Genomic DNA, 21,585 nt, shown 5'->3' with positions numbered 1-21,585 from the left:
TGGCCGGAGACCTGGTCTCCACAGCTGAGCTCAGAGCCTCAAGGAGGCAGCGCAAGAGAGCAGAATGGGCGCTGCACCCAAAGGGACTGGCTTCTACCTGAAGAGGCAGAGCTGAGGGGCAGGAGGCACCTTAGGTTCCAGTCAGCAGACTGAGGACCCTCGTCCCGGCTCTGCCGTCAGTCAGCTGTTGGTAGCCTCGGGACACTCAGATGCTTGTCAGCTTTACTTCTTCACCTCTAAAATTATGTACAGACTGTTATGTAGACTTTGGGTTCCTTCCGAGACTCATCTTCAACGTGTGCACCTGCCTTCATCAATTATTTACTTCATTTCATTACTTGGACACTGTCCACTGCATTTGTAAAATGAAAGATTTTAGGGGTGTGTGTGTGTGTGTGTGTGTGTGTGTGTGTTTAGCTCTATCGACTAAAATAAAACAATGTTTACAGTTTCTGAACCTCAGGATATTCATTCTGAGGTTCAAAATGTAATAGCTGACATTCCAGCCCTTGTCCCTCAACTTCTCCACAGAGGAAACAAAAACAGGAGATGGGAGATGTTTATTTATAGCTTGTGGATTTTTATGTCATAGTTTTACATCACATAAGCTAATAACATGTTATGACTGTTCTTAGCCTGAGTAGATGCCAAGACCTTCAGTTATTGTCACTAATGATGAAATCAATTAATTGACACTATAAATCCAAAAGATTATCTTCCTCCATACTACATAGCAGAAGGCAATCAAAAACATATTTTATCAATAAGCTAGTAATATTTCCTTCTTCTAAATAATTCACTGCCAAAGCCATTTTCCTAAGACCATTTGCACAAAGATTCTACTTCTTATGTTGCTTTAGGCTATGACCAGAAGAAACTGGTATCTAAATTCCTACTTCCTACAAGTAAGGCAGCATCAACAGTTTTAGGATCCTTGAGTGACCAACCATGTCCAGACTATTAAGGAAGTTGGAGAGGCCAGTATGTTAGGACTTAGAGAATGGAATTGTTTGAAAAGACAGTGTGTACCTTAGGTGCGGTCTGAATTTAATTTGTTTCACCAGGATCCCTGGTAGAGCTTATTGCGTTTGCTATGGAACAAAAGATCTCAGCAAGGGTGATTAGCAATGCCTAAGACATTCTGATTGCCACAACTCAGTATAGGGGAGGGGGACACAGGGGTGTGCTAAACATTCTCTGAAACTCTCTTTCTCTCTCTCTTTGTCTCGTGTGTGTGTGTGTGTGTGTGTGTGTGTGCAGGTGTGCATGTGTGCACACACGCACTTAAAACAAAGGCGTGCCCTGCACAAATGTCAATAGTGATGAGGTTGAGAAGCTTTTTCTAAGGCATGAGAATCAGTGAGCTGGTATATGGCATGCAGCTAAAATACCGCATCCATGAGAAAAAGGCCAATTGCTCTCACACAGAACAAGTGGGGCTTCAGCGTTTCACACAGACTATGTGTTATTTGAGTGGACATAGGATGCATGCGTGTTTCCCATGGACTAGATATCAGCTGAGCGAAGTGGGGTATGCCTGGGGTTGTGTCAAGCTGTTCTGGAGGACCACCTAGAGGGGGTCACCTAGAGGAATGAGAGGATGCCATCAGAGCAGTTTTAGGATCCTCAGCTGAACAACCTTGGTCCACCAATCATTAGGGGAAGTGTGCTGGGGGGTTAGGAGGGAGGAGAGGTAATGGGTCAGGATGGAAAAAAAATGCACTTAGCCAACTGAAAGAGCAGGGCTTAAGTACAAGGAGGAACACAGAAGAGACGCCGAGCAATGCCCATTCCCAGGGCAGGCAGTTAGCGTGCAAACAGCTGACTGCAAATGAAGGATGGACTCTTGCATGGAAATGGACATTTTCATCACTAAAAAAAAAAAATCAACACTGGGGGGAGGGACTAGACACTGGCTTATTTTTAGAGAACAAAACACTGCAATTATTTCATCCAAAGGGCAGAAACAGGAACAAACTTCATTGGAAGGGTTTAAACAAGGGAGGCATTTTTAAAAAGCAAAAATTGTTTGTGGCTCACAACCTGCGAGTCTGGCTCTCTCAGCCTGATAGTTACTTGTGCTTTCTTCTTAGCTGCTTCTTGCCAAAGCTAAACGTTTATCCCTAATAACAGACGAGGTAGAAGAAAGGTGCAGGCTATGAGCAGTAAGCAGCCGTCTTTGATGGCCACAGCTTGGAGAATACAATATGAGACACCCATTCTGAGAGGAGGAGGTAGACAATTTGCTAGGGAACACAATCACCTCTAATCAGTGAAATCATCCTGCCTGCCAAGGTTAGAGAAAGAGAAATCAACCTAACATCTTACAAGCTTAGCCATGGCATAGAGGTAAGGCATGTTCCATCACCTGTGGGGGCCTTGGTGTTGGCCTTCCTGCTCTCCTGAGTCCCCTTCTGGGCCCACACATGGACCTTGTACTCCACACCTGGCCTCAGGCCCGTCAGGACCGTGCTGCTCTTCTCCTTGGACACAGGCACCTCCCTGGTCTCGCCATCGGCAGAGGTGTAGCTCACTATGTACCTGTCAATGTTGGCCTGAACAGGGTCCCAGGAGACACTGAGAGTGTTCTCTGTGACTTGGTCAGTCACCAAGTTTTTGGGGCTGTCAAGGTCTGAAAGGGAAATGTTTGAAAGTTTAAGCTGTAGCCGTGGAAGGCACACCCCCATTATCCTGCTTTTTATGTCCCAGAACATTCAGCAGGCAGTGGGTTACCACACCAAGTCTCTGCTGGGAGTCAGGGGAGAACGCAGTTTCTGAATCTCAATTGCAAAGTCAGGCTAGCTATATACTTAGCATCTTTCTTGACTTTCGGCTCCCTAAAATGTAGAAGGAACAATAGCTTCCTAGTGACATATGGTACATCAAGACAGCCAATTAAACACCTGCCACACTGTCAGGGTACCTAATTTATCATTTTATCAAGGGCCACTTCACTAGTGAGAACCCTGGAAGTATTATCCCAAATATAATCATAACCAGACCCTCTACACATATCCAGTGGGTCAGTTAGCAGCACCACTTCTATGCAGTTGTACTGCTCTCACTGAGACCTGAGGTGTGCTGACTGGGCTTAGCTGGCAGCCCCGTGAGTCCCAGGGAGCCCCATCTGCCTCCCCAGTGCTGGGGTTACAAGTGTGTGCTCCCACATCCAGCTTTTCACAGGGGTGCTAAGGATCAGACTCGGAAGGGCAGCAAGCCCTCTGCAGTTTGAGTGCTCTTTCTACCCTACCCCACCCTGCCTCACCCCCTCAATGCCATGCATCTTAACATATCTCAGACCCCAGCCTGTGGGACCACACACACTCAAATCCATAAGCTCACATTTCGTTCCACCGGTTCATCTCTCTCTGCTCACCTGTGGGAGCCTTGGTGTTAGCCTTCTTGCTCTCTTGATCGCCCTTCTCGGCCCACACGGAAACTTTGTACTCCACACCTGGCTTCAGGCCAGTCAGGACGGTGCTTCTCTGATCCTTCCTCACCGGGACCTGCTTTGTCTCGCCATCCACGGAAGTGTAGCTTACCACATACCTGTCAATGTCAGCTTCCACTGGGTCCCATGAGACAGAAAGAGTGTTCTCTGTCACCTGGTCAGTCACCAGGTTTTCAGGGCTGTCAATTTCTTCAAGGAAGATACAAAATAAGAGGATAGGCCTTATTACTCTAATTTCTAAACAGCCAAAGACATAGCCAAAATAACGATGTCAATTAATTCGAGTCACCCATAGCTTTAAGTGTACAAGTGGTCAGAACAAACTACTTGCATAAATGGAATAAAGGGTCCTCAAACCTGGAAAATATATGGATCAATTCTGCAAACCTTTCTCCACAAGTTGCTCTGGCGTTTAAAGAAATGACTTTTACATGCGGAGTTTTCCTTTGCCATAGATTACCTGAAAGCAAGTATATTTCAATAATCTTCTCCATCTACTCTTATATGGTCTTTGGGAAGACAGATGTTCTAGAAGTAGGAGCTGCCGATGTTTTGTACATAAATATTGTGTCTGCAGCCAGGGCCTGGGGCAAGCTTTAAACTGACAGTACTGAGGGGTGGGCTAGTGAAAATGACCCTAGCAGAATCTGCCTGAGTGTCTGTGGGACAAAGCTGGATCAGAGCCTTGGCTCTGGTTTTCTGGGTTCCTCACTTAGGAGAAATTGTGCGATTTACGTTTCTGTCTCTGCACCTCTGCAGAGAAGGAAGGAGCAGTCCTTCCTCACAGGCAAACTGCAGCATGGTCAGTGATTATATAACCTGCTATTAATAATGGCATTTCAGGTATGGGATCTCACTTCCTCCTCAAAATGCAAGGTAACAAACATTGTACCTTGCTAAACAGCAATGCCTTGATTACTCTTCTCTAAAAGTCAGCTCCTCAAGAGTGTTCCCAAAAGGAAAGAGCATTTCAATCTGCACATTGCAGCTTGCCAAGCCTGGCAGTCACCTCAGTAAAACGTGTAGTCCTATGAGACAACTGATCTTAAGAAGCACAGAGATGGGGCCATACCACTGACATCTGTCGTAGAAGGATAAAGGCTCTAACTCCTAGGGCACTGAACTGCCTTTAATGTCCCAGCCTCAGCCCTTGCTATTGTACCTACCACCTCACAGACATGTCTACCACAGAGGACACTTGAAATTACCTAATGGCCCAAGCTCATACTTGAGGCCTTTATTCATGCTACTTCCCTATTAGCTCCAGCCTGTCCTTCCAGGCTCTCTTCAAACCCTCTCCTCCCCACACTGGCTTTGGGAAGTGTTTTATCACAACAGTAGCGAGCAAACTAGGACTCTTGTTGTGTGTCGGTTGTTTTCTATGAATTAGCTCATGTGCTTGACTGGATGTATGTCAATTTGACACAAGCTAAAGTCATCTGAAAAGAGGGAACCTCAGCTAAGAAAAGGCTCCCACAAGATCAGCCTGTAGGCAAGCCAGTAAGGCATTTTCTTAGTCAGTGCTCAATCCTGGGCTGGTGGTTCTGGATTCTATAAGAAAGCAGACTGAACAAGTCACGAGAGAAAGCCAGTAAGCAGCTCTGTGGCCTCTGCATCAGCTCTTGCCTCCGGCTTCCTGTCCTGACTTTCTTTGATGATGAACTGTGACACAGAAGCATAAGCTGAATATACCTTTTCCTCCCCAGCTTGCTTTTGGTCATAGTGTGATGGAGGAAGGTCATTGGTTAAATAAAGAAACTGCCTTGACCCTGATAGGACAGAAAATTAGGTAGGCGGGGTAAACAGAACAGAATGCTGGGAGGAAGAGGAAGTGAAGTTAGACGCCATGCCGCTGCTCCTCTCCAGGGCAGATGCAATAAAGCTCTGACCCAGGATGGACGTAGGCTAGAATCTTCCCAGTAAACGCACCTTGGGGTGCTGCACACATTAATAGAAATGGGTAATCAAGATGTAAGAATTAGCCAGTAAGAAGCTAGAGCTAATGGGCCAGGCAGTGTTTAAAAGAATACAATTTGTGTGTTGTTATTTTGGGTAAAGCTAGCCGGTGGCTGGGAGCTGGGTGGCAGGAACGCAGTCAGCAGCTCCTTCAACAATAGTGTTTCGCCACAGCAATAGGAAGCCTAAGAAAGACACTCAATGGTTACATATCCCTACGACATAGACACTCCTGAGCCACTTTATGAACCAGAATAGACTCACTGTCACTCAGCTACTTAATGGCAGCACTGGGGTTAAAATTTGAACAGCCAAGGATCCGAAGCCATAGTCCTAATTATTATGCAGACTTCTCTGAAGTTCTTTCTTTGTATTCAGTGACTGTCCAGACACAATCAGTGAATCCTTTTCCTGTGACTTCCTATTAAGTGTTTTGGAAGAGCAGGTGGATACCGATTAGGCTCTTGTGAATTCAGGGAATGACCAAAGGAGTGTTTAAACACGAAAAGCAGCCATCCTATGTTCTAGTATGTCTCAAAACACCCGAAGGCCTGAGCTGAGCAGCAGTGCATGCCGTTTGGAGGTCCTTGTGTTTCTGAATGCTTAAAAGAAGAATCAGTGGATTTGGCAAATGTTAATGCAGGATGCAAACTGTTTCCATAGTCTGAAAGAAATCTCCTACATACAAAGTGCCTCTTCGCCACTGCAGACCAAAATAAGCATTAAGCATTCAAAGTCATAGTTGGGTCAATGTTTTTAGATTTTATTAAAAAATAAAAATAGGAGTCAGAGGGGTTAGGGCATCACAAGAAAACCCACAGAAACAACTAACCTGGCTCATAGAAACTCAGTCTGAACCAACAACCAGAGAGCCTGCTTGGGACCAGCCTATATATATGTGACAGTTGTGTAGCTTGGTCTGCTTGTAGAACTCCTAACAATGGGAGCAGGGACTGTCCTGAACACTTTGCCTGGCTCTTAAGAACATATTCCTCATGCTGGATTGCCTTGCCCAGCCTTAATACAAGCTTAGTCCTGCAGCAACTTGATATGCCATGGTTTGTTTATACCAATGGGAGACCTGCCTCTTTCTGAACAGAAACAGAGGAGGAGTAGATTGAGGAGGAGCTGGGGGAAGAGAATGGAAGAAAATAAAAATATATAAATAAGTAAATATTACAAAATTTTACCCTACTCCAAGAGAGATGTATATAGAATTCCATCTCAAATAAGTATGACTATTTCTTTTAAATGGTCTCATTTCTCAGTCTGAAGTTAAAAGGAAAAAAATCATAAATATGACATTGAAATTTGTTTTGGGACAAAAATCTCTGCACTGAGCTGGGGAAGTGAACAAAGTCCCACCCCTAACCAAGAATCTATCTACAACTGATACACTCTGGGAAAAGAGAAATTCATTTTCTCCAATGGAGTATCACTGGGTATATCAATCATATTCCTAGCAGGCCCTATTCCCAGGAAGCCACCACAAGGCAAACTCCATGATTTTTCATAAGTTTTTTTTTGTTATGGTTTTGCAGGGGGTTTATTTGTTTTGATTTGGTTATAGGTTTTGTTTTGTTTTACTTTTTTCTTGGGGTCTTTTTTTGAGTGGAGAAATAACTTGAAGTTGGGTGAATAGGGAGGTGAGATGGGGGATCTGGGACAGGTTGGGATACAGAAAGAATATAATCACAATATATTGTATAAAAAAGGATATTTTTAAATTGCTTTTGTAAATATCCTCAACCCCACAAGCAAAAGAGTTGATGCCAAGTGGCAACCATCTCCACCTTCAAAATCAACCTCCTTACCCTGAAGAAGCTTCCCCAATCCCATTCTCCCGTTACCTGTAAGGGCCTTGGTGTCTGCTTTCTTGCTGCCCTGGTTGCCTCTCTCAGCCCACACGAAGACTTTGTAGGCCTCTCCTGGCTTCAGGCCCGTCAGAACAGTGCTGCTTTGTTCCTTGGGGACAGCTTTCTCCTTGCTCTCCCCATCGGGGGAGATGTAGCGCACCATGTACTTGTCTATGACAGCCCTCACTGGATCCCAGGATACAGATGCCGTGTCTTCTGTCACCTGATTAGTGACCACATTGGTTGGTCCATCAATTTCTTCATAAAAATACATGAGAAAGAAAAATTAGAGAAACCACTTTCCTGTTGAAATCCACGGTCATTTTAGTTATGGTCAGGGATCTCCATAATGCAAGGGGGTCTCTCCTTCAACTGTGACAGGTAGACACCTAGCATCTGCTTTAATCTTAAACTGTGAATAGGTCTGTAGACTGAGAAAAAAAAAAGCTGTTCTAGTTTCAGATCACTGAACACATTGAGTTAACTCCATCAGGCACAGCAGATAAACACCTAAGAAGTAACCAATGTTCTCACTGACGTAGTAGTTTCTATGAAGTATAACTCCTTTAAAGTGTATGCCATAGGCACAGATGGGATGCCCCTAGGTTCCTTTCCAGGAGACTGCTCAGTAAGTTTTCAAGAACAGGTAGCCTTCCTTATCTCATCTCCTGAAATCAAAACAACTGATCTCTTCTATCTACTTCTTCCAATGGATGTTTCTAGACCAGGCATTTATCATCTATCTATACAATGTTCCTTTCTTCTTCCTTTCCCAAATAAAAGTGCCAAAAAATTAGTTCATTCACCTCACCACAAAGTGCATGACAGGGAACGTGACAGACTCAGCAGTTATGAATAAATAGCACAGCCGGAAGCTATGCCGAGCACGTTTCTATTCAGAACAATTTGTCAGCTGTATTCTGGAGATGCGCATGTATCTCAGCAGCACACCCTGCACCTAGGGCTTCAGGAAGTCTCCAAGCTTTTTCATACCAGCACTTACTAACCTTTATCAAGCTTTGGGGTACTCAAATTGTGTCAACACTAGGTCCCTGCCAAGTGCCACCAGCAGAGATTCCACTTCAGAAAGTTTAGAATGAGCCCTAGCATCTCTGTTTCTAGTGTTTCTTTTTTGGATTTTTTGCTTGCTTGCTTGCTTGCTTTTGGGTTTTGGTGGAGGGGGGGATAGTTCTTTAAAAACAGATTCTTACTATTTATCTCAGCTGCACCTTGAACTCACAATCTTCTGCCTCATCCCTCTGAATGCTGGGATTAGAGACAAGTATCCCCACATATACACATAGCTCCCTGGCTGTGGCAGTACATGCCTGCAATCCTTGTGCTTGGGAGCCTGAAGCAGAAGAATCACGAGTTCAGGGTAAACCTGGGCTATATATGAAGTTCAACACCATACTGAACCACAGAGCAAAACTTTATCTCAAAAAATACATAATAAGTTAGTAAACACTATAAAATTTTAGTGGTTCTGATGCATATCACAGAATGAGGGCTTCCCAGTGAAGCCCATCAGCCCCATTTTATGCAATGTGTAATAATGTCCTGACCCAACATTCCTACTTATTACTTTTACCTCCTAAGTTCCAGTAATAATTTAGTCTTTTATCCTTTATGTCCAGTTTCCTGCCATTGGAGAATTTTACAAGTAAGTCATCCATACACATCTATCAAGGCAATGATAAAGCTATTGAGCAGAAGAAAACTAAGACAAGAGACTACAATTCCTCTGTATATGGATCTACATCTTTTTAGCTAAAAAGCCACTTCTTAGTCTAAAGCAGCAAAACTCCTTTCCCCCCAATCCACTCCTGGTGTCTTATTAAAGGACCTTCCAGAGAGAAGGGACAACTTCACACAGTCCCTTTTTGTGACCTCGGCTGCGGTGCACCTTCAAACATAAGGACAGTGTTTTATTTGCATGAAAAGATGAAATGTGTTCCATTACCAGAGGCTGTTCATATTTCATTTAGTAAGTCAACTGCCATTTTCTAAGCACACACCAGGGGTCACGTGCTTTTCATACGTTACTTGTCAATCTCATGGTAAAAACAGAAGGCATTTACTAGATGCCCCACTAGTTTGGAAAACTGATAAAGTTTTCCACTCTTAGAACAGTAAGAATATGCTAGGCTTAGGCCATATAACTTGTCTAAGATCAATAGTAGTAAATATTAGTGGCCATCACTCCCCTAACCATCTTTGAATGCCCACATGCAGCTTAGAATCGGTGGTGGCATAAGTTAAATTGTGTCCAGTCCTCCTGCTCCAATACAACATGCCAACCTGCTGTGCCTTGTACCTCAGTTTGGAACTTTATTGTTTTTAAACAATCCTTTCAGAGATAATAAAGTCAAAATGGGGTCATCTGGGTGAACCCAATCCAATATGAATGACATAGTATCAATCTATGTGGAGTAGCCCTTAATAACAAGTTGTAGGGAAAATAAAATATGCTCTGAGAGGCTACTGTAAGCTGAAATAAAATAGTAGTAGTAGTGGTAGTAGTAGTAGTAGTAGTAGTAGTAGTAGTAGTAGTAGTAGTAGTAGATTAGAACTTGGGGAGTATCCTAAAGAGAGAAAATGGCCCTGGGCTGTTGGAGTGCTAGATGTATCTACCTCACTAGCAAAGAGAGCCCCGTAGAATGAGAAAGGAGGAAATCTGGGTGCAGAAACCTACAGAATCCCAACCCCAATTTCAGGAGGCTCTAAGAGGTTGTTCAGAAGAAAGCATGCACACAACAAAAATGATTCCCTCCCTACTCCCTTCCCCTTTCTGTATCCAAAATGATTTCATGCTTGCTAGGAAGGGACGGTAACAGACTACCAAGACCCTAGCTCAGCCTGGGCCATAGTGATGAGATGAGAGGAGGAGGGTAAGGACATAGAGACGGGAGTGAGTCCTGCTCCTGAAGCCCCGACCCACCCACATCTATAACGCCCAGTGTCTCTCACTTCTTCAGCTTGCCCAGTCAGTACTCAGCCCACAGCTTTGGGCACTCCGCACAGGCCAGTGGGTGGGTAGGATCAAATCTGTCTACATGGACTGAGAGATCCAACTTGGCCAGACCTGGAGCTCATTCTCCTTCAGCAGCCTCGGGACACTGAAGAGATCAAGTGGCTGCCAAGAAAAACCCTAAACAAACCCTCTAGACTCATTTGCCCTTCACTTAAAGATCACTAACCTTATAGGTCACACAAGCAAGTTAAATACACTGTTATTTTCCACCAGTTCTGCCATGGGAAACATTCAGTGTGTGGTTATAATGTTAACAATTGCCTAGATGGCTTTTCGAGGACTTAAAGAACACTTTGCTAGGAAGAATGACTCACGGCTTTTATCTGCATGCATCTGATGGGAGACTAAACTGGGATGGGAAAGCTTGCTACCTTTGTCTTCATGCTGGGTCTGTCCTCTTTGGGTCTTTACCCTTTGGGTCAGATTCCACTCTGCACTGCATATAGACATGCTGACCATTTGAGAAATGCTTTGTTCAAGCTTATACTGCAGGATGATAACTTGACTTAGACACTGCTAAGTCTCTCTTCTTCCTCCAAGGTTAAAAATATATATACCAGATGTTACACGGACACAACAGACCATGAAGAGGAGGAACCAGGGTATCTGAATGACAGTAGCACACTTCATTAGGGACTTTCTCTCCCTCATCATGCTTATCCTATGTCTGTTACTCCTCAACCCTCTAGACTCCAGGGTGAATTACAAGGAAAAACTCCAATTTCTTCATTCTTCAGTCACGTTCTCTGTAGTACTCGTCTTCCCAACATGGTGGGTTTTTTTCCCGTTTTGGGATAAGATTCCAGACCTGGCTTAGGTAATAATTGAGCCAAAAGCCTAAATAAGTAAATACATACATAAATGTATACACACATATAAATAAATAAATAAGTCTTTGTTATGGATACCAGAAAAGAAAAATCAGTCTAGTTCTTTATCTAGAACAGCTTTAAATTTGTAAGTTTAACCACAGAAGTCCAGCTAGAAATTAGAACTCAGTGATTTCTCCCTCCTTCTCCTCCCGTTTCTTGCAACTCTTCAACAACGTAAACTTGCAGGGAAATCCTCACAAAGCTATGACCCCTAACTATTCACAGGACAGAACAAGGGTGGCAATCAGATGCTGACATCCGAGACCTCATGGATGGACCCCACACACTCACAAAATGCCACATTGCATGAAGCCAGCGCCACAAGACCAAAACCTCCCTGTCTGCCAAGAGGGGATGTGGGGATCATTAAACCATTTTTTCCACACAGCAAAATCTTCCAGTAGCCGCAGTGGTGGGCCAAATCCTAGACGAGTTACAGCTGTAGCCCTGGCTGCAGATCAGGAGTCTCCAACCTGGCCCCAACAAGGAGGCGCGGCTACAACTTCCCACGTCCTGGACACTGGGGATGGGGTCCTCATCGGCTCTGTCAGCCTTGTCTTTTTCATGATAATAGTTTGATAAAAAGAATGGCTGAAGAGGAGGAGGGAAGAAGAAGTAAAGGAAGTGAATCTGTTAGCACATTTGCGTGAAACTAACCATAAGGCCTTCCCCCTTCTTCGTGCTACATAGGAACCTTGACCTAAATCTAGTCACTGCCCAGGGCCACTTCTGTCAACTTGTAAGCTGTCAGAAGTACTAATACCAACTCATCCAGAACAAAAGATGCTGCTCTCTCTCTCTCTCTCTCTCTCTCTCTCTCTCTCTCTTGATTTTTATTGAGCTCTACACTGACACTGCTCTTTCTGCATATGCTCCACGCTACATAACCCTGAAGCAGGATAGGAAGATAGGGAAAATTAAGGGGAGGTGAGAAAGGAAAGGTTCCGTCACCACATACCCCCATTGTAAAGACTGCATAGCAACACTGTCACTTTTCCTGGGAGATATATGAAGCAGAATACTTAAAACAACCAATCAGCCATGTTTAAGAACAAAATGTTAGTGGCCTTTGAGTTCGCCACATCAGGATTTTTATCATAAACCTGTACTTTTTTGGTGTGGGGGGGGAAACCTAAAAAAAATGTTGTGAATAGAGCTGACAGTCAAAAAGAGGTCTTGATAAAGAGGTTTTGATTTTCTTCTGATCTAGAAATAGTAAGAACTTCTTCAATCTTTTTGACGGAAACTTTCCTTCTCAGCACTCCCTGTGCTCACTCATGAACCTGAAGAATACACTCATAAACCATCCTATAATCTCACTGACAGGTATGTCTTGGGTTAAAAATAAGTATATTAGAACACTTTAATTCACCTTTTTAATTTTAGATTTTTCAATTTAGATACAGATCTTGTCCTTTGACCAATCTGACTTCAGAATCCTTCATAGATGTTGTCAAATGCTTGTTATTCTCTGTCCCTTGAGAAGCCTGTACCTATGCCTTGAGTATATACCACCATTTCCTTCCTAACCACTGTTTTCCTTCCTAAACCCTAATTGTGCTTCATTGCTTTGTCCTCAAATTCTTTTCTGCAGCGTATTTCAAGGTCCTGACTGTAGCAGAGGAGAGGTCCCTGGGAGAACTCAAGAGGCAGAGCTGTCGATGTGGAGTTACAATGTGGATATCTCCTGCTGCCAATGATAATCCAATCTCTCACCTATTGTCAGTGCAGACTCAGTGTTTAATATGTACATTTTCCTTCCCAGAATTTTATAACTATATTCCTGACTCCATATCCCATGCGCATATCTCGATTGCTATTTAGTTTTGTTGCCAATAGTCAAAGGAACTTGTCCAAGAACCTGGTCAGGCTTTTGCTTTGTTTTGCTTCTGTCAAGCAGCTGTAACAGCTTAATAAACTCTTATTTGGAGACCCTTCGGCTTTATGAGTTTGGGTTTAACAAGTTCCACTGGCTGACTTGCTAAGTGGAAAATAACTGAACTACATTCTTCCCTCCCTGCCTGTGCATGTGCTGTCCTTAAACTTAGTTACTCTTTTTCATTTTGTGAGGTGCAAAACATTTGGAGAACACAAATCTTTTCATCTCCTAAATTAACTAATAGTCTTAACCAGGCCTGAGATTATTTCCTGGCCTCAGAAACCATAGAATCTTTTTCTTTTTTATTTTAGTAGGGCACATACCATAGATTTATTTGCAATCCAATAAAGCATCTCATCCTGGTTTTAGGATATAATTGACAATAAAAAGCACTTCTCGGATGCTAATAGTCTAGTTGGGATAATATACTTGAAAGGTTAACTACCAACTCAATGGCACATGCAATTAATTGCTGTAAGAACTCAGAGACTGTGACATTTAATGTGACTATGAAAGGCTTTAGTCAAGAAGTAGAAGTTGGGCCACCAGGATTGGCTGACTTGTAGTTGACTTGCAGGCCAGTAAGGGTGGATCTTCCCTCCTGATCCTCCCTCAGGCTCTATATCCTGCGTCTACATTCCCCATCCCTACTCCCACCCCAGGAACATTAGGAAGGGAAGCTTCACAATTGACTTCCTTGAGGTTTAAAATAACACATGAAAAGATGGAGGTATCAGGGCTCCTTACATCCATTAAGGAAAAGCAAGCTCCCCCTGGTCAAGGAAGGGAAGCTGAGTTTCACCTCTCTTCTTGGGTATTCTGGGTGGAGACACTGCCATTCTGATCTGCTGGAAAGATTAGGACATGCTATTGTCTCTCTCTCAAAAGTTAATCCACTGAAGACCAAACGTTTAGCCATAGGCAAGGGACATGAACACATGATAGGGCGATGAATTGGATAATTATCCCCTTAATGCAATCGTGTACTTATCAGCTCTACCAAGCATGCTTGCTGTTTCGAGTTCAGACTTAAAAAGAAATACTTTTCCTTTTTTTTTTTTTTTTTTTTTTTTATACTAACCAAAATCTGAAGTGTGCTTTTCCCAACATTCTGGGCTTTCTCATTCTGAAGCATCGCCCCACCCCCTACCATACAGCTACTTGCCAGCCTACACTACCACACCACTGAGCAAGCAGCTCTTTTAGACTCTAACTCACATCTCCACCTCTTCCCCACCCATCTCCTTCCATGGCTGCTGAGGTTTGTGTTTCCAATTCTAATAAGAGAGTTTTCCAGTTCCCTTCTGAACCCATTTTTAAATTCTGACCCGTCAGCCTTGGGATCTTTTATTATTTTTTTAACCATTTATTCATTTTATTTTTGTGTGTATGAGTGTTTTGCTTACATCCCTATGTGCTTCACATGTGTGCTTGGTGCTCAAGAAAGTCAGAAGAGGGTGTTGGATCAAGAAGTGGAGTTCTGGATGGTTGTAAACCACCATGTGGGTTTGGGGAATTAAACCCAGGTCCTGTACAAGAGCAACAAGTGACCTCTTACTTGTTGGGATCAAACACTACTTCTAGTAGGTACTATCATAAGTGAATTGATTTGTACAATACCCAGTCGGTATCTGATGGAGAAGCTTAGTGCATGTGGAAAACACGCGCACACGCGCACATGCACACACGCACACACACACACACACACACACACACACACACACACACTTTAATGACCAAATGTTGTATGTTGTATTGATTGTATAAGAGGAGAAAACTTATTAATCTCTCACAGAAGGGTCAAATAAGAAGCACTTTGCCTCTGTAGCTAAGCTCCAATGTTTAAATGGGAACATCCTTCTTTCAAACCCAACTTGGCCATTTCCTGGCTGGGTGATCCTGGTCTTCACTCCTTTGAGTCTAAGTTTTCTTATGCATAGGACCTAGAAATAATAGTAATAGCTCATCCATAGACTGGCTTGAGAACTAAATGACAAAACCCATGAAAAATGTCCAGGGAATTTGCTGCCTGGCACATAGCAAACTTTCGATTGATCTCTAACTTCTCAATCAAGCCATAAAGAAAGCTCTCAGAAGCAAGGGAAGTATTTACCACTTTCTGACTCACTCAAATATCTCAGCAACCATTTAGGCAGACTAACCCAGTCCATCTTGTCTGGGCCATAAATTAAATTACATCTCTTCCTTTATAATTGCAAAGGTCTCTAACCCTTCTATACGCCAACCGTCTCATAGGAAACAGAACTAGTTCATTCAACCCTCACACTGCTTCATCCTCATTATTACATCACCCCACCTACTTACTTCTAAGGCTGAACTGGAAAGAATTAAGCCACTTTTTAAACTAAAACTCAAAACTGAAGGATTCCTTTTTTGCAGGCTCCAAGTATCAGCCTTTTCCAGAGCCCAATCTGCGTGGGCAGAAGCGTAATCACTGCAGGAGGCTCACAGTTCAAGATGTACTTAAACCTACAACGTTTTCAAGTTCCATTCTGGCTGGTAAAGGCTGCATAACCTCTTATAAATATTCTCACAGAGAAATGCTAACTATATCATGATTCCGTGTGACAGACGGCCTTAACCATCATTTCCCATTTCAAAGCAGACTGCTTGGATGTTGACATTATGAAAAACTACAAATACAACAGGAAAAATAATCTAGACCAGCTGTCCTTGGGGAATGCACTTCTGCACACATACTAAGTCTCTCGAGACAATAATTCAGTGATTGAAACAATTGAAATCAGAAGACAAGTGTCACGAATACTGTCTCCCCTGGACTCCAATATCCCAGGAAGAGTTTCCCATGGCAAGAAAACAAAGGGAAACAGGAGAAATTTCCTCTGTTCTTCTGCCCATCCAGAAAGTCAGAGAATCTCTCCATGGAAATCCTGGAATTGTCACCCAGAGACCAGAAAAAATCAAGAATGTGAAATGGGTTGAACTTCCATACCCGTCCTGCCATTCAGGAGAATCGGCTTCCCCTCCAGGCCACCTCTCATGGGAACAACTGTGATCTTATATTCTGTTCCAGGCTGCAGACCTAGAGAAAAGAAGCCAAGGTGTGTATGTGAAGACAGGCTCCGAACTCCACGCCCGCACAGCTTTGACCTGGACTCTCTTGAGGAGGTAAGATTTATGCTGATCCCCAAACTTGCCAGGAGAGGCAGATAAGCAGCCCTGGATCAGTAGAACGTGAAAGGGTGGGGATCAAGTGGCACTAAGTCCTTGGGTCTCCTGTTCTTTGTTGACTATTAAGTACTTACTTCCTGATTTTATTTACAGTCCAAATGTTTTCCAGCTCCTAACAAGCAGATTCCCTCCGAACTCGTTCTTATAATAGAGGAAAAGGGAGGAATCTGGCCTAGGTTATCTGGCTGTGGAAACAACTGGAGTGGTTGGACCTCGTGACACAACCACTCAGACTCCACTGGCAACATGGAAACAAGCAGTTGCTTGTACGAAGCCCACATGCTCATTCTCCTCCCCACGAACAGGGAGAGCTGCAAGCTCTTCTCTCAGAAAGAAACTGAGGGAGTAGGCAGCAGAGTGAGGACCCAGAGTATGGACCACAAAGCTGGGGATCCTTCACTGGAATGGACTTCTTCTAATGACCTGTGTCCATCTTGATACTCATGACTGTGTATCACATAATATCACTTTTCTAAAAGGGCCTTGGAAAGTATAGAGACTCTGAGTATTACAAAGTTTGGCACATCCCAGACTTTCCTGAGAGCCAGTAACATTAGTTCAATCATCTAAGAAGGGATTCCTACCCTTTGCCTAACAAAACCTTTCTCAGCATAGTACTCAGCAATATATATATATATATGCATATATACATAATTCAATAATATATATGTATATTTATATATACAGATTATAGATAGATAGATATCTCCCTCCCCACCCTACTCCCCTACAATATTCCTCCAAAAGAAGTACCTGTACAACATCAAATACATCCTAAAATATATACTTTTTTTTTCAGCATGTGGTTCTATTGAACTTGTCCATATTGGGCTTCATGATCTAAGTTGATGAGGATGACTGACCAGGTCTCTTCCTCAAGAGGGCACCAGTTCACATTACAGACGGTGTGAGCCACCATGTGGTTGCTGGGAATTGAACTCAGGACCTTTGGAAGAGCAGTGCCCTTAACCACTGAGCCATCTCTCCGGCCCCAAATACACATAGGACCTCAAAAACTCTGCTGATAGGAATGACACTTTAGAAGTAGACTGTTTAAGAAGTGTCCTGGGGTTCCAGTCCTGAAATGCCGGCACAGAGACATCATGCTCTGGGAGCAGGCTTGCACCTAGGTATCTAGACTCTAGATCCCTAAGACCCAGTGCACACCACCTCCCTTCACCATAGCTTCTGCAGCCAGCATCTAGAATCTCCCAGTGTAGACTCTTACCAGTGATGTCATATCTACTCTTGGGATCACGGCTCTTAGGCACAGTGACCTCAGCAACTTCCTGTCCTGTTAAGGGGCCATACCGAAGCTTGTAATAGTCCACCTCAGTCAGCGGATTCTCCCACTCCACGTCAAGGGACGTCTCTGTCTCTTCATTTACCCAGGCAGTGCCCACCACAGCAAGATCTAGGACAAAGATCAGAGAAGACAAGCGAAAAGGGTTGAACACAGAGACCACACATGTCTGAGATAGGCCATTGGCCACTAAGTCAGCTCCCTTCCTTGACACACTGAGAGCTGGCTTCAGCCCCAGGACAGTCTTTAACAGGGGTCTTAGAGCTCCCCAGGCAGCAGCTGGATGTTAGTCTCGAGGTTTTCCACAAAAGGCAGAGTCTTCGTAGGAAGATCCCACGCTTCATCCCACTATGTTCTACACATCCCACCTTCCCACACAGACTCTGACCAAGCTGGAGCTGCTCCCCTCAGGTCAGCACCCACAGTACCCAGCCTGGGGTTCAGCTGCTCTGAACTGGTGTTCTCCCTGTGGCTACTGAGCCCCTGTCCTTAGCAATAGCCATGGGAATAGATGCATGTAAAGCTGGGGCAAGTCATTTCAAATTTTCAATATATTACATTTCTAATAGAGCCAGATTCTTCCTCTAACTCCCAAGTTAGAGCCCACAGTGCTCAGATGCACTACAGATTAACCCAAGGCAAAACTACAAAGCAGGTGGTTTTTAATTAGGTCTGTCTCTGTATCCTTCCCGAACTGTCTATCAAATTCTACTACTTTCACAAGGTCCCCAGTGTGCTCATGATGCCACACGGCCCTGTCCTGTAAAGAACATTCATCATATGACTTTGTTCATAGTGAACCGCATGGAGTTAAACATTTGCCCTGCCACTTAGAAAGAAAAGCATAAAATTATAATACAAAGGAATGGCACACTAAGCAAAGACCTTTGGGGAGGGGCAACTCAGGACTTCTGTGAAGACTTAGAACTGCAACAGCTGTACCCCAGGTTGATAGAGATCGCTCTTAAAGTCTGAGGCAGGGAAAAACAACTTCCAAGACTCCCAGCCTTGTCCCCTTCCAAGGTCATGTTGCCTTAGCTTGGAGGCACTTTCACCCATTCTGACTGACCTCTTGTCAAGGATATAAGACAAGGAACTTTCGTATTAGGCAGAGTATGAACTCAGTTATCTCAAGATCCCTCAGCTCTGAATATCTGAGATTCTCTCTTCTATAGACAAGGAACTCTTCAGAGCCTTTCTTCTCACCTACAGCTCCTATCTGCTGGCCCCAGGTTCTGTTCTGAGACTTCTTTCAAAGAGGGAACCCCCCCCCCCAGTGAAAAGGCAACAGGGAAGTGACCAAGGTGACTGCAGGATTGTGGAAGACATCCTACATGGCTTAAGAGAATTGGGGGATTCACAAATTAAAAAAAAAAAAGGCAGCAAGGACTTAAGGAGAATGTTCAAGATGGGAGTAAGTGTTAGAAAGTTAAAACTCCCCCGAGGGGCAGGGAAGATAGGTTTGAACTTGAATAGTTTAGACAGAAAGACAAACTTCAAAGTAGTGAGGTAGCAAGGTTTTACAAGTCTTCAGAGGAAGACTCTAAGAAGGGTTGCTAAGGCTTTCCACCAGATGTTCCTGCCCTCTCCTGGGAGTCTCAGCGCTGTCCTGCCTGTGGCAGATGCAGATGCAGTTGCAGACAAGGCAGCTACAGACAATGCAGCTGCAGACAAAAGCAACCCCTACCATCAGACATTGGCCTGGCTCTTGCAGCTGTGCTCAGCAGTCTCCCGTGCTCATAAACCATTTCACAAAGCATTAGCATTAGTCAAGGACACTCGGCCAGCACGCAAGATTGAGACAAAAACAAAGCCATCCTATGACCGTGTCTGAACACAGACGAAAGCAAGACTGTTGTCCACAGAAATGACAAAATGTTCCCCCTCCTGACTAACTGGCAACACACTACCTCTTTCCAGTCACGGCTCTGGTTGTCTCTGGTGAGCCCTCCCTCTGGAGAAAATCCCCTAAGACACTCAATCATAGAATTGCCCCCCACTTCTTTATAGCATCCCCACCAAAGCAAAGCCCTGCGCTCCCCGTTATTTAATTCAACCCCTAGTCTAGAGCCAATCCTTCCTTGCATTCTTGCTGAGACACCGCTGGAGCTCTCCAGGATGGATATCTTCCTAGGAAGAAATGAACAGATCCAACCTGTCCAGCTGCAGGGATGTTTCTAGTGATCCCTGAAAAGGCCCGCCCTAAAACTGCCACATCTCTCCCAGCCATTCAACACTGATCTACTCAAACCTTATTCCTGCCACCGAAATAGGACAGGCAGCCTCTGTTTCCACAAAGACGACTGCATGCCAACATCCTACCCATCTGGATCTTTCCCCCAAGGACTGGGAGTAGGGTGATGGCAGTACATTTTGATCAGCACCTAGAACAGCACCTGGCACACGGTGGCTCCTTGGTGAACAAGTGTTGAGTGAAGGAACAAATCAGAGTCACTGGGACAACTAGATTGATGCAAACTCCCCAAAGTCAATGCCACTTTAAGAATATTCATGAAAAACTAGATTTCTAGAGTGTTAGCTGCCAGGCAGCCACAACGTATAGTTCCTACTCCACACTTAGAGGAAAACAGCCACCCTTTTAAACGACTTAACATAATTTCAAAATTCTTTTGTTTTGAAATGGGTCTCACTGTGTAGCTCAAGCTGGCCTGGGGCTAGTGATCCTTCTGTATCTGGCTCCTGGGGGCTAGGATGACAGACATGTGCCACTATAGTTGGCTCAAAGTCACTTTATTGGTGGTGGTGATGATGGTGCAGGTGGTGGTTTTGCAATTAAAGGCCATTAAAGCAACTAACGAGGATCCAGTCAAAATAAGTCCAGACACTCTGAGTCATTCATTGGCGTTATTTCTTTGCACCGAATGGCTAATATTAGCCACTGCATATGTTCATGGTGTGTGTGTATACATACATGGATGCATTTACACATGTGTGTGGAGGCCAGAGGACAACCTCAGGGGGTTGTTTCTCAAGAACTGTCCACCTTGTTTTTCTGAGACAGGCTCTCTCATTGGTCTGTAGCTCACTGAGCAGGCTAGGGCTGACTGACCGGAGATCCACCTGCTCTCCATCCCCAGCATGAGGATTACAAATAGTAATTGTGCTCATTTTGTAACATGTCTTCTAGGAACTAAACTCAAGTTCCTGGCCTTTTTGTTTGTTTGCTTGTTTTAGCCTGCTCAGGAATGTGCTCATCTTTACATGTGATAGTAATTTTTCCTTTATCAATATGTTTCTGATACCTCCCTACCTCCACTTTTTTTGTTTGGGAAAGAAGACTGCTTTGAGAGTTAGTCCCAGTGCTCTCCTTACTTGCTGCAAGTAATAAATCCTTGTCTACTCTTAATTCCCTGGTTGTTCACCAAGAGATGAGCTATTGCACTTAGTGACATAAGCAGCCATGTTCATCCTTCCTATCATTTCAGTGTTACTTGGTGACACAGTGGAGACTCTGTCCTTCAAGCCAGTCTCCTGCCCTCTCCTTGCTCTGTGTCCAGGACTCCACCCTGTTCTGTGTCCCAGGTTTTTGTCTCTGTGAATTACGTCTTCCAGTTTGGTTTCAGCCAGAAGGAATCAGCAATAGATTGGAGAACAGAAAAGAGCTCAAGCCATTGATTCTTTTACTCTCCCGGCAGGGGTGCCACAGACTGCCTGTATCCCTCTATCGCATTCCCTATTTGGGCGGCCTTTCCTACAGCTTCCCCTGGGTCGGTGTACCAACGCCCATCCTGTCCTTCGAGCTAGAATGATTGCTGCTAGACCTTGAGTGTTCAGCTACCAAAATACTGCCCATACCTCTGTAAACAACTCTGTAAACCTGAATCTACCTGCTCCAGGAAACTTCAACCACTTCTCACCCAGCCCTAATTGAACTTGCTGAATGATCTCGAAAGCTCAGTAAGGAACCAACAATTCGCTCTTTGGCTACTTGTATGGGAGTGTGGGGGCAACTAGACCTTCCTGGTCTCCCGGAAACAGGAGACCTCTTGAGACTCAGTCC

General features: G+C 44.1%; 1 protein-coding gene across 1 annotated transcript in view; it reads right to left on the bottom strand.

Annotated features, from left to right (window-relative positions):
• Tnn (tenascin N) overlaps nucleotides 1–21,585 on the bottom strand; it is a 62,803-nt gene that overhangs the window by 38,254 nt on the left and 2,964 nt on the right. The window contains exons 4-8 of the mRNA XM_041662841.1: nucleotides 17,490–17,675; nucleotides 16,023–16,112; nucleotides 7,258–7,521; nucleotides 3,377–3,640; nucleotides 2,369–2,632 (exon numbers count right to left, since the gene is read on the bottom strand). Coding sequence (XP_041518775.1) covers nucleotides 2,369–2,632; nucleotides 3,377–3,640; nucleotides 7,258–7,521; nucleotides 16,023–16,112; nucleotides 17,490–17,675 — 1,068 coding nt within the window. The remainder of the gene's footprint in view (nucleotides 1–2,368; nucleotides 2,633–3,376; nucleotides 3,641–7,257; nucleotides 7,522–16,022; nucleotides 16,113–17,489; nucleotides 17,676–21,585) is intronic.

This window comes from Microtus oregoni, unplaced genomic scaffold (genome assembly GCF_018167655.1).
Source record: "Microtus oregoni isolate MIOR12 unplaced genomic scaffold, Mior012 000013F_ref0000133, whole genome shotgun sequence".
Taxonomy (NCBI): domain Eukaryota; kingdom Metazoa; phylum Chordata; class Mammalia; order Rodentia; family Cricetidae; genus Microtus; species Microtus oregoni.
The sequence above is the reverse complement of the archived record's forward strand: the minus strand, read 5'-3'. Positions and strand labels throughout refer to the sequence as shown.